This window comes from Oncorhynchus mykiss, chromosome 14 (assembly GCF_013265735.2).
Source record: "Oncorhynchus mykiss isolate Arlee chromosome 14, USDA_OmykA_1.1, whole genome shotgun sequence".
NCBI classification, from domain to species: Eukaryota; Metazoa; Chordata; class Actinopteri; order Salmoniformes; family Salmonidae; genus Oncorhynchus; species Oncorhynchus mykiss.
In genome coordinates, this window is record NC_048578.1 from 35578460 (window position 1) to 35592025 (window position 13566).

Sequence of the window (13566 nt, forward strand, 5' to 3'; positions counted from 1 at the left end):
CAATAATTAAGTATGTTTATTAACAATCTTTTAGAATGAAGTTCAATTTAACACAAATCAAGGAAAACAAATTACATAGGAAAACCGAACAAACACTTCACGTTACAGAAAGTAGATCTGAGCTATTTTAAACAGAAACATAACAATATATATATAGGTAGGTGCTGAACATTTGTTCATATAAACCAATACAGATTAACGTAATCTGCAATCTCATTTATTGTTCTAGGATGAGTTTCACAAAGAGCCTCTCATGGATGAGGTAAACCTGTGCCGTGCTTCTTGAGTGCAATATAAAGAAAAATCCAGATTCTCCACCCTCCTCCGGAAGTGTGCACTTGTACACTTCCCGTCAAAATGGGCCTAAAACTGTCATCTTGTCAACTTCCTCCAGAGATGGACACCTTTTAGCTAGAGGCTGTGTCTTCACCTGAATGTTCCTGTGAGACAACAAATCATACAGCTCAGTAATCGTCCAGGTAAACATGTAACGTACACAGCAAATAACTGCACAGAAATGTTGGTTGAATAATGTAAAGAATAGATATCCGCGATCTATCCCCTCCATGATCCTACTTTTTCAAACCTGTGCACCTGTGACTTACATTATTTGGTAATAGGGACTATATAAAAGAGCAGTCGGCCCACCCTTGTTACTTATGATAAAGAAGCATAGACAACTCAAGTGAGATGATTCTGATGAGATTCAACAGGATTCTGGTGCTTTACCATAAACTTCAGATAGTGACGGAGGCTGCTGCAGTGTTGGTTCTTTGCTTCGTCCTCATCGACATAGATGACTTGACACAGGTCGCAGAAGTAGCCAATGACAGGTTTAATGAATTCTCTTCCTGTGACAAACACATTAGAAAGCATAGTACTGTACTTCATAAAGACAATGCCTCTTTACTACGGTTCATTGCTGCACAACTTGATAGTGTTTTCAAAGCAAACAAATGAAAATAGCTGTTTCAGTGATGAAGTCTAAAAAGGTACTTTTGTTATTTTTCTTGAAAGGAGACATGGCAAGTAGCCTTGGGTGCCAGTCTTATTGTGCTCTCTTGCCTACTCCTTATAGAATTGTCATGCCATGGAGTTGACAAGAGCACAAACAGATCTGGGACCAGGCTATAGAAAGAGACAACAGATCTGAGACCAGGGTATAGAAAGAGAACAGATCTGGGACCAGGCTATAGAAAGAGACAACAGATCTGAGACCAGGCTATAGAAAGAGACAACAGATCTGAGACCAGGCTATAGAAAGAGACAACAGATCTGAGACCAGGCTATAGAAAGAGACAATAGATCTGAGACCAGGCTATAGAAAGAGACAACAGATCTGAGACCAGGCTATAGAAAGAGACAACAGATCTGAGACCAGGCTATAGAAAGAGACAACAGATCTGAGACCAGGCTATAGAAAGAGACAACCAATCTGGGACCAGGCTATAGAAAGAGAACAGATCTGAGACCAAGCTACCATGAGTGCAGTGAGGCTATGAATCACATCCAAACACTTACCCACTGGGTTGTTGGCCTGAAACGATGACTCCATACCAGTCTTTATGGAATCTGGTCTCGTTTCCACATTATCCTCCATCTTGGTTTCTGCATTATCCTCGTTGCTACAGGCCTGCTTCTCTTCCTCAGCAGCAGGGACAGGGGCATCCTTTTGGTCTTCACCGTTGGAGGATTTGTCAATATTCCCTTCAGACGCTCCTCTGTCCTCCTTGTCACAGTGTTGGGCTGGCTCGGAGCATACTTGTCGTGCCGTCTTCTCTTTTGTCTCCTCGTCCTTCTCTTTTGTCTCTTCGTCCTTCTCTTTTGTCTCTTCGTCCTTCTCTTTTGTCTCTTCGTCCTTCTCTTTTGTCTCTTCGTCCTTCTCTTTTGTCTCTTCGTCCTTCTCTTTTGTCTTGTCGTCCTTAGCCGCTGACTTTGAGTGACTGCTGGTCCGTCCACTCCTTATCCTGCTACTGCTTCTAGTACTCATGTGATCCTTCTTCCGATCACTTTTAGAATCAGATTCAGGTTTCCACCTGACAAAATAAGATCATTCCTTTTTAGTCCAGACTTATAGAAAGTTTAGAAACGTTTACCTTAAGATAGATAGGCAGAAATCACTGCACGTAAAATATGATCAGACGGGGGATATTTTCTATCAGAAGAGACAGAGAAACATCAATTATCAGTGGCTCCCACACGGGATGGGACGGAGTGTGTTATACGTCTGTTTAGCAGAGCAGACACCAACCCTGTTGTTAGTCTTTTGTATTTCTGAGACCGCAGCACGATCAACTTCTGGCCGTATAATTTACAGCCATCATAACGCAGCTCTCTTAAAGCCTTTGTCGCATCTGAAGACCTCTCCATCTCAATGAAGCCCTGAGAGATAGAGGAGAGAGGAGAGAGACCAGGGTTACTGGAAACAACAAAATGTGATCAGACTTGTAGTACATCATTAGGATCGACTCCATTTTAGATTTCCTTCTGTGAGGAACATACCTCTTCACCATTGCGAAGGAGGAAATAGCGATGCACTCTCCCGAAGCCTTTAACAATCTTCAGGAAGTCACTATCTGTATAGAAGCCTCTGGGAAGGTTTTTGACGTAGATCACTCTACCAAGTGTCTGATCACGTCCTGAGGGCTGAAATAAAAATATATTTTACAGGTGTGGTTGTAACAACCTTATTGACAATAGTTAACTAAAGCGGCAATGAACCGACTCAACCAAGATCGTATATATGGTGTTGAACTGATATATTGGATATATATATTAGAAGGTTGAATTAACAATTCTAAACAGATGACCAGTACTGACTCACAGAACACATCAGAAACAATAATACAAATATATATATATATATATATATATATATATATATACACACACATTTGCTCACCTTGCTCTTGGATCTGCTCTTGATCTCATCTGTTGACTGGTTATCTGCAATGTAAGATAAACATACAATCAATGACCTTCATAACAATGTTACTCTTTCTCTAAAAATGCTGAAGTTTAAATGGAACCTATGGTCGAGTTGCTAGGTGTTGAGTAATAAGTCACCTTGGTTATCAACCGAGGAATCCTCCTCCAGCTCATCCAACGTAATAAGATTCTCAAGGTCCTCTGGGAAATCAGGCTGAGGGGAACAAACATCAAAACATAACATTTAGGATTTACTGAAACACACAACACGTATTAAACATGGCACCTTGTATTTTACACTTTTGGAACTATGTTACTTGTCTTTTTTCAATTTGACTTATTAAATAGATGAACTACATGTTAAAGACCTGACAGATTATGTATAGATGAACTACATGTTAAAGACCTGACAGATTATGTATAGATGAACTACATGTTAAAGACCTGACAGATTATGTATAGATGAACTACATGTTAAAGACCTGACAGATTATGTATAGATGAACTACATGTTAAAGACCTGACAGATTATGTATAGATGAACTACATGTTAAAGACCTGACAGATTATGTATAGATGAACTACATGTTAAAGACCTGACAGATTATGTATAGATGAACTACATGTTAAAGACCTGACAGATTATGTATAGATGAACTACATGTTAAAGACCTGACAGATTATGTATAGATGAACTACATGTTAAAGACCTGACAGATTATGTATAGATGAACTACATGTTAAAGACCTGACAGATTATGTATAGATGAACTACATGTTAAAGACCTGACAGATTATGTATAGATGAACTACATGTTAAAGACCTGACAGATTATGTATAGATGAACTACATGTTAAAGACCTGACAGATTATGTATAGATGAACTAACTACATGTTAAAGACCTGACAGATTATGTATAGATGAACTAACTACATGTTAAAGACCTGACAGATTATGTATAGATGAACTAACTACATGTTAAAGACCGGCATATACTTTACCTCATCATCAACGTATGAAATATCTCCTTTCTGGTCTTCACCATCCATCTCTTTCCCCTGTTCTGACCCGGTAGCTGAGAGCTCTTTCCCCTGTTCTGACCCGGGAGCTGAGAACTCTTTCCCCTGTTCTGACCCAGTAGCTGAGAGCTCTTTCCCCTGTTCTGACCCGGTCGCTGAGAGCTCTTTCCCCTGTTCTGACCCGGTCGCTGAGAGCTCTTTCCCCTGTTCTGACCCAGTAGCTGAGAGCTCTTTCCCCTGTTCTGACCCGGTCGCTGAGAGCTCTTTCCCCTGTTCTGACCCGGGAGCTGAGAGCTCTTTCCCCTGTTCTGACCCGGGAGCTGAGAGCTCTTTCCCCTGTTCTGACCCAGTAGCTGAGAGCTCTTTCCCCTGTTCTGACCCGGGAGCTGAGAGCTCTTTCCCCTGTTCTGACCCGGGAGCTGAGAGCTCTTTCCCCTGTTCTGACCCAGTAGCTGAGAGCTCTTTCCGCTGTTCTGACACGGGAGCTGAGAGCTCTTTCCCCTGTTCTGACCCGGTCGCTGAGAGCTCTTTCCCCTGTTCTGACCCGGTCGCTGAGAGCTCTTTCCCCTGTTCTGACCCGGTCGCTGAGAGCTCTTTCCCCTGTTTTGACCCGGGAGCTGAGAGCTCTTTCCCCTGTTCTGACCCGGTCGCTGAGAGCTCTTTCCCCTGTTCTGACCCGGTCGCTGAGAGCTCTTTCCCCTGTTCTGACCCGGTCGCTGAGAGCTCTTCTGTAGGAGCATCATCTACAGTCCCAGAAGTTGCTTTCTGCCTGGGCTCACATAGATCTTTAAACTCCTGGATCAAGTCCTCAGCACTCTCCTGCAGTTCCTCTTGTTCCTCTCCCTCCCCCACCTCTCCCTCCTCTCCCATGTCAGAGTTCTCCTCCCCATCCTCCCCATACACGGCCATCCCCTCAATGTCACTGTCCATATCACAGGCCTCCATGGCTCCATCCTCCTGGCTGTCGTGGGTCGCAGTTTCTTGCTTGCTCTGGTCAATCGTGTCAACAGCCTTTTTGGACTTCTCCATCACAGTGGAGGACTGGGACGGGGTCTTATTCTTGGTGGGAGGTTGTGAGCGAGTGGATGTGGAAATGGGGGATACCTTCTCACTGGACACCCGCTCTTTAGTATGGGAGCGAAGGCTTCTGGGGGACCGACTGGAGCTCTGTTTGCTGGGGGACTTTGGCCTGTTTTTACCCCCACAGTTTGATTTCGCCTGTTCTATGTGACGGTCGCTATCCCTCTCTCTACTCCTCCTCCTCTTTGAGGAGATTGGGGAATCTCTCCTGGGGCTGAGGGACCGCCTTCTGGGGCTTGGGGTTCTCTTTCTCTTAGATCTGTCTTCAGACTTCCTGTCCGAAGACTTCCTGTCTGAAGACTTCCTGTCTGAAGACTTCCTGTCCCTGTCTGAAGACTTCCTGTCTGAAGACTTCCTGTTCCTGTCTGAAGACTTCCTGTCTGAAGACTTCCTGTCCCTGTCTGAAGACTTCCTGTCCCTGTCTGAAGACTTCCTGTCTGAAGACTTCCTGTCTGAAGACTTCCTCTCAGATATGGTCCTGCATGATGTGATGGAGGGAAAAAAAAGGTTTACAGACAACACTTTTATTTCCATGTTTTCTGGCTTGTAAAGAGTCTAAATGAACTATTTCTCCTTTAACTCAGTGGTTATAACAGTGACACTGTTCTGGCGGTCTGAACTCAGAAGTCATAATCAATGCATGTTCGCATGCAAAACAAAAGGTAATGGCACAACAGGGGACACATCAACTTACCGAAGTGTATTATACTCTGACGAAAAGGCCACTTTAATATGTATCTCATCTATTTTCAAGTGTTTGGATGTATGGTGTCCAACCAGCTTCTGTGCATCCAGTGCATTAGTCATTTCCACAAATGCCTAAGAGGACAGAATACACTGTAAGCAAATTGTAGTATACTATAACAAAGACCCCCAAAAAGTTCAAATGCTGTTTAATACCTGCGTAGGTAAGAATAGAGAGTGCTCCACAGGTCCAAATCCTTCAGCGACGGCCAGTAACTCTCTCTTCCACGCGGCAGACTCTTTACCAGGAGGCACTGGGGAAAAACTCAACACCCGGGAACTCTATACGGACGTAAATGGATTTATTTAACTCAATGAATAATACTGTGTGTGTGTGTGTGTGGTTGTTTTAGGAAAAATCCTCAATTACCCTTTCAAACAAATGTAAACAAAAAAATGGTGTCAATTCATCTTGTAAAAATGTACCTGTAGGAAGTTAAATGTTGACGAGACAGAGAAGGTGACTTGTCCTCCTTTCACCGTCACTGGGTTACTGAGGTAGTATTTCACAATATCGGCGGCCTGGTCAGTTGAGCCCATCTCCACAAAAGCCTGAAAATGCAGTGTTACAAGAACCTTAAAAACATTATTACTAGAATGGATATCCCTATTGTAGTCAATGAGGCCATGATGGGTGGTCGATTCTACTTCTATACTTACAACATGATGACGATAAGATTTTCTCAATTATTATTCAGTCAATGCAAGACTTTTGACCCATTTCAGAGGAATTGAAAAGACATATATTACGTATTGTAATAGATGGCAGGATGAATAGGCTACTAGTCTTCTTACCAAAGCAGGGAACATGATGACTTTCACGACTTCCCCAAACGGATTAATCAGGTCCTTCAAACCATCTTCGTTGAGACACCGGGCGGTAAATTTGGCACAAACCACTTTGCCACTCCCCTGGAGAATTAAGGCAAGTAAACAGACAATGTGAAGAAAAAAAAATGAAAAAAGGGGGGAAACCTAGATAGTAATAAACCAGAAGAACAACAATACCTTTGTCACCTTCGTCTTAGTGTCTACGTTTTTTCTAGAGCCGCTACTTGACGGTTTACCTACAGGACAATATAGAAGGTAAGTTACTGGCACGTTAATATGTTACATGGATAAATCAGACATATACCGGCAAAGCAAATAGTCCTGTGTGGCTCAGTTTGTTCGTGCATGACGCTACCAACTCCAGAGTTGTGGGGCGGTAGCCTAGCGGTTAGAGCGTTGGACTAGTAACCGAAAGGTTGCAAAGATCGAATCCCTGAGCTGACAAGGTACAAATCTGTCGTTCTGCCCCCTGAACAAGGCAGTTAACCCACTGTTCCTCGGCCGTCATTGAAAATAAGAATTTGTTCTTAACTGACTTGCCTCGTTAAATAAAGGTAAATTTAAAAAATAAATCTAAAATTCGAAAATGCTTGATAAAAGTGTCTGATAAAATGGTATATACAGGAAGTATTCACACCCCTTGACTTAATCCACATTGTTGTGTTTCAGCCTGAAGATAAAATGGATTAAAATGAGATTTTGTGTCACTGGCCTCTATTATGTTCTGAGAAATGTTAACAAATTAATGAAAAGCTGAAATGCCAATATGCCATCAACCACTTTGTTATGGAAAGCTTAAAATGTCTTTAATAAGTCACAAGTTGCAAGGACTCATTCTGTGTCCTATAGTAGCGTTTAATATGATTTTCTCTGTACCCCACACACGTAAGGTCCCTCAGTCGAGCAGTGAATTTCACAGATTCAACCACAAAGACCAGAGAGGTTTTCCAATGCCTCACAAAGAAGGACACGTATTGGTAGATGGGTAAATATAAAATAAAGCAGACATCGAATATCGCTTTGAGCATGCATGGAGAAGTTATTAATTACACTTTGGATGGTGTATCTATCAATACACCCAGTCACTACAAAGATACAGGTGTCCTTCCTAACTCAGTTTCCGTAGAGGAAGGAAACCACTCAGGGATTTCACCATGAGGCCAATGGTAACTTTAAAACAGTTACAGAGTTTAATGGCTGTGATTGGAGAAAACTGAGGATCAACAACTTTGTAGTTAAGCCACAATACTAGTCAGTTGTACAACTGAATGCCTTCAACTGAAATGTGTCTTCCGCATTTAACCCAAACCCCTCTGCATCAGAGAGGTACGGGGGGGCTGCCTTAAATCAACATCCAGGTCTTTGGCACCCGGGGAACAGTGGGTTAACTGCCTTGCTCAGGGGCAGAACGACAGACCTTGGCCCAACGCTCTAACCACTAGTCTACCTACTAACCTAAATGACAGAGTGAAAAGAAGGAAGCTTGTACGGAATAAATATATTCCAAACATGCATCCTGTTTACAATAAAGTAAAACTGCTAAAAAGGTGGCCAAAAAATGTACTTTGTGTCCTGAATACAAAGCATTATGTTTGGGGCATCTCCAACACAACACCTCACTGAGTACCACTCTTAATATTTTCAAGCATGGTGGTGGCTGCATCATGTTATGGGTATGTTCATCATCGACAAGTACTAGGGAGTTTGTTTTAGGATAAAAAGAAACAGAATAGAGCAAAACGCAGGCAAAATCCCAAAATTCATTTGCAACAATTTCAAAAAACATGTTTTTACTTCATCATTATGGGGTACTGTGTGTAGATGGGCGAGAGAAAACAACATATATTTAATCAATTTTGAATTCAGGCTGTAACACAACAAAATGTTGAATAAGTCAAGGGGTATGAATACTTTCTGAAGGTACTGTATTATTTATAGACAAGCTAATGAAGTTAGTTTACCTAAGTAGTTAATAGACCTATGGGAAGGTCCACCAGTCTTCTCTTCAACCCTTGGTCTGTCTGTGTGGTCATCACCACTAAAGGGATTAAAAGGCCTGTAGTTAGGATCTATTCTACATTAATACCAAGCCCACACACACAGACAGACAGAGAGATATGCTCTTACCTTCTGGCGGTCTGCATCCGGCAATCCCATTCAGGATACCTAAAAACATAGGCCCAAGACGAAGAGATAGAATGATAAAAAATAAATTTAAAAAAAATCAAAGCTGGACAACTTAGGAACTTAATCGATTTAAGCTAGGCCTATTACAATATCAATAATGACAGTAAGAGTTTGAAACGTCATCAAATGTATTGGTCACATACACATATTTAGCAGATATAGCAAAATGCTTGTGTCATGCTGTTGAGTGGAGAACTGGAAAAACACATTGACTATGTGATTACTCACATTTGAAGAAGTGTGAGCTGTCCGTCTGCATGTTGAGTTCCATTGACGTGTGTGAACCAGCACTGCAACAACAACAAAAAGGACACAAAAAAAAAAATCTCACTGATTGTTCATATTTAAGATGAGGCTGTCTTCTAACATACGTAGCAGTAACTGTATATTATTAGTGACACAAATAGGCTTAAGATTCATACACTGTTGACCCTTTCACACACACATGAACCTACCTGAGACCCAGATAATGCAGATTCAACAGAAATAAGAGGAGTAAGCTACTTACCTTTTCAGAGAGCACAGTAATATCGCAGAGAGAGCACGAATAAGGAAACGTTTGGGGGATTTCTCCGTGGAAGTCAAGAGCAGCCTTCTTGGTGGGAGTTTTGCCAGAGGTGGCCATCTTGATTGTGACAACTGGGACATCTTTGTCTGGGCGTGGTCTGTAGTCTGTAGCTGGTGGTGGTGGGTACCTGTAATCTACTGCTGGTTGGGATGAGTTGGGGGGTTTCCAGGTGTTGCTGCTTCCTCCTTGGGCCGTGTTGTAAGTGGACATAGGAGTTTGGTAACTTCTGGGAGTTTCTTTACCATAGTGGTAGTCCACAACTCTGACAGGCACAGGTTCTAGGCGAGAGCGTGTGTACTGCATCGGGTTGCCATGACGATCTAGTTGCCAGGGCTCAGCCTGTTCTGTGGGAAGGAGTTGGGAAGGGGGAAGAGCGGGGTTTGGGTAGTCTAATGGCTGAGAACGACTCTGGTCACGCTGCTCCCACGCACGGCCTGGAGGAGGGGTAGCAGTGGGGGGGCGAGATGTGGCAGCAGGGGGGTAAGAGGTCATAGCTGGATATGGTGGTTGCTGTGTCGCCCTCTTCTTTCTGATCTCCAGGAGCAGACGTGGTAGGTTCTCCACAGTGATGAGCTCCTCAGGCATCTCGGCTAGTAGAGACAAGTCTTTGGGCTCAAGCCCACAGCTGCTCAGGAGGGTCAGAGTTTGGTCTGACCGGCTTAGAGAGGAAGAGTAAGGGTCTGACCGGCTTAGGGAGGAGTAAGGGTCTGACTGGCTTAGTGAGAAGGAGTAAGGGGACTCGGTGGCAGCGGAGGCTCTGGATGAGGAGGATGGGTAGGATGGTATTGTGGAATGAGACGGAGCCTCCTGGGACGATCTATAAACATTGTGACTGTGGTCTCCAGGGTGCAGGTGATCTGGAGAGTCGAAAGCGCTGGCTCTTAGATCTTTAGCTGGTGGTGGTCGTCTGTAGGAGTAGTTGTGAGACATGCTGGAACGTAAACGTATCAAATCTCTGTAGAGAAAGTTGCCAGTGAAGAGATGAGGGATCAAAGAAGCAATCTAGTAGAATATGGATTTAATATCAGGAAACTTGGGGGCGGGATCTATCTTGACTTTAGCTGATTCCTTGTAGGTGTGACATGCTGGCGATAACCAGCAGGCCTAGCCCGAACCGTCATGCAGATCTAGCTAACGTCACTGGCAAATGCTGTCTGAACGTTAGTTAGTTCTGACATGGAGCCAAACCATAGGCCTGAAAGGGTTGCTCATGCAAGTGATAAAAATTACATAGATAGCTAGATAGATATTGTAGACCATCGAAATACCAAAAAGTTATAAATAGCATACATTTACAAAAACGAAACTGACACTAGCTGAACTAGCAAAGCTAACGTTGACTTAAGCAAGCTAACTTCCTCTCGCGTTAGCTCGATAACTAGCCATCATACAAACCAGCAATTTTTTGAAAGATGAAGATAATTAGTGAATAGATATAAAGACTTGACATAAATATCGGTATACAACTTTGGTCATTGTGTCTTACCGTAACCTGTAGCTAGCGCGCTTCACCGGCGTCTAAACCGGAACCGGAAGTGAAAGGTAAACTACAAAGTCGATTGCGGTTTGTTTACTATATGAAAACAGGGTATTCAAGAGTATACATTTATGAGGGAGCCATGTTTATTTTTTTGTGAAATCACAAATATAGAGTCCAGCAATATTTATTTTCAAATACTTTAAGAAAAAAATATATATATGTTTTTTTGTTGTATGTTTGTGCAATACTTTTGGTACATTTTTATACAGTAGTTTTCCATTTTATGTGCATTTAAAAAAAATCTAAAGTCAACATCTGCATGGCTTTAGGATATCAAGCACCTGGACGATAATGGCAGGAAGTAAAGGAGCAATGAAAATAAAAGACTCCTTAACAGCTTCTACCCACAAGCCATAAGACTGCTGAACAAAGAATCAAATGGCCACACGGACTATTTAGAATCTGCATTTCAATAAAAGGAATTCATAATGCAAACCAAGATCTAATGAAAAATGTCTTTTGATTTTTAAATGAACCACTAATTTTGATTGAACAGAAAAGTATTATTTGATGGGGAAGGTATGTTAGAACTACTTACATAACATAGGCCTATAATATTCAAAAAGGAAATATAAGTAAATGGTCTTCTGGCTCCTACCCTGTTTTTACATTCAGAAGAGTTACAAAAAACATATGATTTATATACACAACATTATTCAAAACGTTAAACATGCAGGGCTAGCTGGAAAACTTTGGCAACACATTAAGTGCAACAGATTAACAAAACTCAAACAGATCTTCCTACGCTGGCTTCAGTGTGGACAGATGACTTCTTCATCAGAGGACTAGTCTCAGTGCTTCAATCCTGGTACGAATTCTTGTGCTTCAGGGTTCAAATTGCTGTTAATCTAAAGAGAAAAAAAACATGAGGGAAAATGTAATCAAAGCTTACAGATTATTAAATCCAAACAAATGGAGATGCCATAGGCCGACTATTTGTACAGTATGTTCCAGCCTGTGCCATCTTGACAAAAATCATACTTTATACTCATGCTAAAATGTTTATTATATTCTACTGAGCCATTTACTTTCTGTTCGTATTCTTATCTTTTATTATTTCTTATTGTTGGTGCATTGTCGACAAGGAACCTGCAAGTCAGCATTTCATTGGACGGTGTATCCCTTGTGTATCCCGTACATACGACTAATAAAACTTGAAACTAGAACAAGATAGCACATATATATATATATCTGGGACCTAGGCTAGCCTCAGTCTGTATCACATCCGGCCGTGATTGGGAGTCCCATAGGGCAGCCACAATTGGCCCAGTGTCATCCGGGTTTGGCCGGGATAGGCCGTCATTGTAAATAAGAATTTGTTCTTAACTGACTTGCCTAGTTAAATAAAAGTAAAAAAAAAATATATATATATATATATATATATATTTTTTTTTTTTTAAATATATATATATTTTTAAATATATATTTTTTTAAAGCCTTAGAAACACAGGCTTTTCACGAGTTGATGAGAACAGATTTGGAAGGATGGCCACACGAGACTAGCCTGGCGAGCCGATTGATCCTGCACGCTCACATGAATGGTTCCCTACACGCAGTGGTAATCAGTCTGGTATTTACGAGGCTAACGCGAAACTAGGAGTAGGCCAACTAAAATGGCTACTTTCCACAGACTTAACTTTCATAAAACCTGGACAAACAAAACCACTCCGAAACATTTACCGCCAGGCTGTCTGCGATGCCTGTGTCACTGAGGACCAGTAGGTTTAGTTGGTCCTGGAGCTGACCGAGGGTTGGAGGGAGATCTCTGGCTGGGATGAACCATTCGTTCTCCTCTTCCTCTAACATCTCCTGGAAACACTGCTCAATGAACTCCTCCTCCCACAGCTCCTCCTCAATCTGGGGGAAAAGCATTAAAAATACTTTAGACACCCAACTCTTCGTAACACTATAAATTAAATAAATAACGATACATTAGCATTACAAAAATAGGTATTTATTTGTGTGTGGTGGTGTAGGCATGAAAAATGACATCAACTAGCTACCTAATCTAGTACCTGATCAATAGGCAGAATAAGTAGAGTACCTGTCTGTTGAATTCCTCCTCGTTCTCCATCCACATGTATTCAACAAAGGGATTGTCATCATTGATGAACTGTCCATGTAGGATCAATTCTATGCTGCTGAGGCTCGGGGTATTGTTGATACGACTTGGGTCTTTCATTTTGGCTGTAACGAAGACAATTTAGCTATTTCTGCAAAAAAGAAACAGAACAACCGGAATAAGACAATATTTCAGAACACAGTAATAATAAGACACAGAAATAAACAACCGACGACTAGGGGAAAAACACACTACAGTTCAAAATGTTAACTATGACCACTGCGTAACGTTAGCTATCTACAGACACGTGTTGTCTGTCTGCCTTTGTTATTAAGACGACTCGATATAAAGTCTAAAAGCAGCAAGTAGGGACACTAATTTCTGTTTTATATGGACCACAGCAGTGCCATATATCGTTACGATATTTCAGAACGGTCAAATTACCAGAGGTGAAGTTTCAAAGCTGGAAGTGTCAGCTGAACTCTTCTTAGACCGTGAAAAAGAATGGCTGCTGAGTATGTTTGTTTACATGTAGAACGTCAGAGATGGAACGACGCGTCTGACCCTCCCACGTGGTCAGGGCGCATACTCCTTGGCTCGCTATA

The 13566-nt window shown here is 41.9% G+C and overlaps 2 protein-coding genes across 8 annotated transcripts; both read right to left on the reverse strand.

Annotated features, from left to right (window-relative positions):
• Positions 1-10924, reverse strand: matr3l1.1 (matrin 3-like 1.1). 7 transcript variants are annotated; one of them, XM_036943422.1, is made up of 18 exons: positions 10846-10924; positions 9300-10314; positions 9020-9081; positions 8732-8770; positions 8566-8642; positions 6782-6840; positions 6569-6685; positions 6200-6325; positions 5930-6055; positions 5724-5848; positions 3932-5507; positions 3067-3142; positions 2903-2946; positions 2503-2646; positions 2252-2382; positions 1522-2036; positions 730-851; positions 1-440 (listed from the first exon to the last, which is right to left on the reverse strand). In XM_036943422.1, exons 2-18 carry the CDS (start codon positions 10287-10289, stop codon positions 408-410), a joined length of 4362 nt encoding a protein of 1453 aa, XP_036799317.1. In that variant the 5' UTR covers positions 10290-10314; positions 10846-10924; the 3' UTR covers positions 1-407. The 7 variants fall into 7 exon arrangements, with proteins under 7 accessions (XP_036799317.1, XP_036799320.1, XP_036799319.1 ...); XM_036943425.1 differs by lacking the exon at positions 10846-10924 and having other exon boundaries at positions 3932-5420; positions 5493-5507; positions 9300-10839; XM_036943424.1 differs by lacking the exon at positions 10846-10924 and having other exon boundaries at positions 3932-5424; positions 5461-5507; positions 9300-10839.
• Positions 10925-10962: 38 nt separating this feature from the next.
• LOC110489212 (polyadenylate-binding protein-interacting protein 2) lies at positions 10963-13555 on the reverse strand. Its single transcript, XM_021561840.2, has 4 exons — positions 13406-13555; positions 12944-13112; positions 12580-12756; positions 10963-11747 (listed from the first exon to the last, which is right to left on the reverse strand). Exons 2-4 carry the CDS (start codon positions 13079-13081, stop codon positions 11691-11693), a joined length of 372 nt encoding a protein of 123 aa, XP_021417515.1. The 5' UTR covers positions 13082-13112; positions 13406-13555; the 3' UTR covers positions 10963-11690.
• Between the last annotated feature and the right edge of the window lie 11 nt (positions 13556-13566).

Excerpts from the sequence above, each read along its gene's own strand:
- LOC110489212 (XM_021561840.2), bottom strand. The coding sequence starts at position 13,081 with ATGAAAGACCCAAGTCGTATCAACAATACCCCGAGCCTCAGCAGCATA. Across the intron at positions 12,757-12,943 it reads AGGAGGAATTCAACAGACAG|ATTGAGGAGGAGCTGTGGGA; the intron begins GTACTCTACTTA and ends CTTTTCCCCCAG. Across the intron at positions 11,748-12,579 it reads GCATCGCAGACAGCCTGGCG|ATTAACAGCAATTTGAACCC; the intron begins GTAAATGTTTCG and ends TTTTCTCTTTAG.
- matr3l1.1 (XM_036943422.1), bottom strand. The coding sequence starts at position 10,289 with ATGTCTCACAACTACTCCTACAGACGACCACCACCAGCTAAAGATCTA. Across the intron at positions 8,771-9,019 it reads CAGCTCACACTTCTTCAAAT|GTATCCTGAATGGGATTGCC; the intron begins GTGAGTAATCAC and ends CTATGTTTTTAG. Across the intron at positions 2,037-2,251 it reads TACAAAAGACTAACAACAGG|GTGGAAACCTGAATCTGATT; the intron begins GTTGGTGTCTGC and ends TTATTTTGTCAG.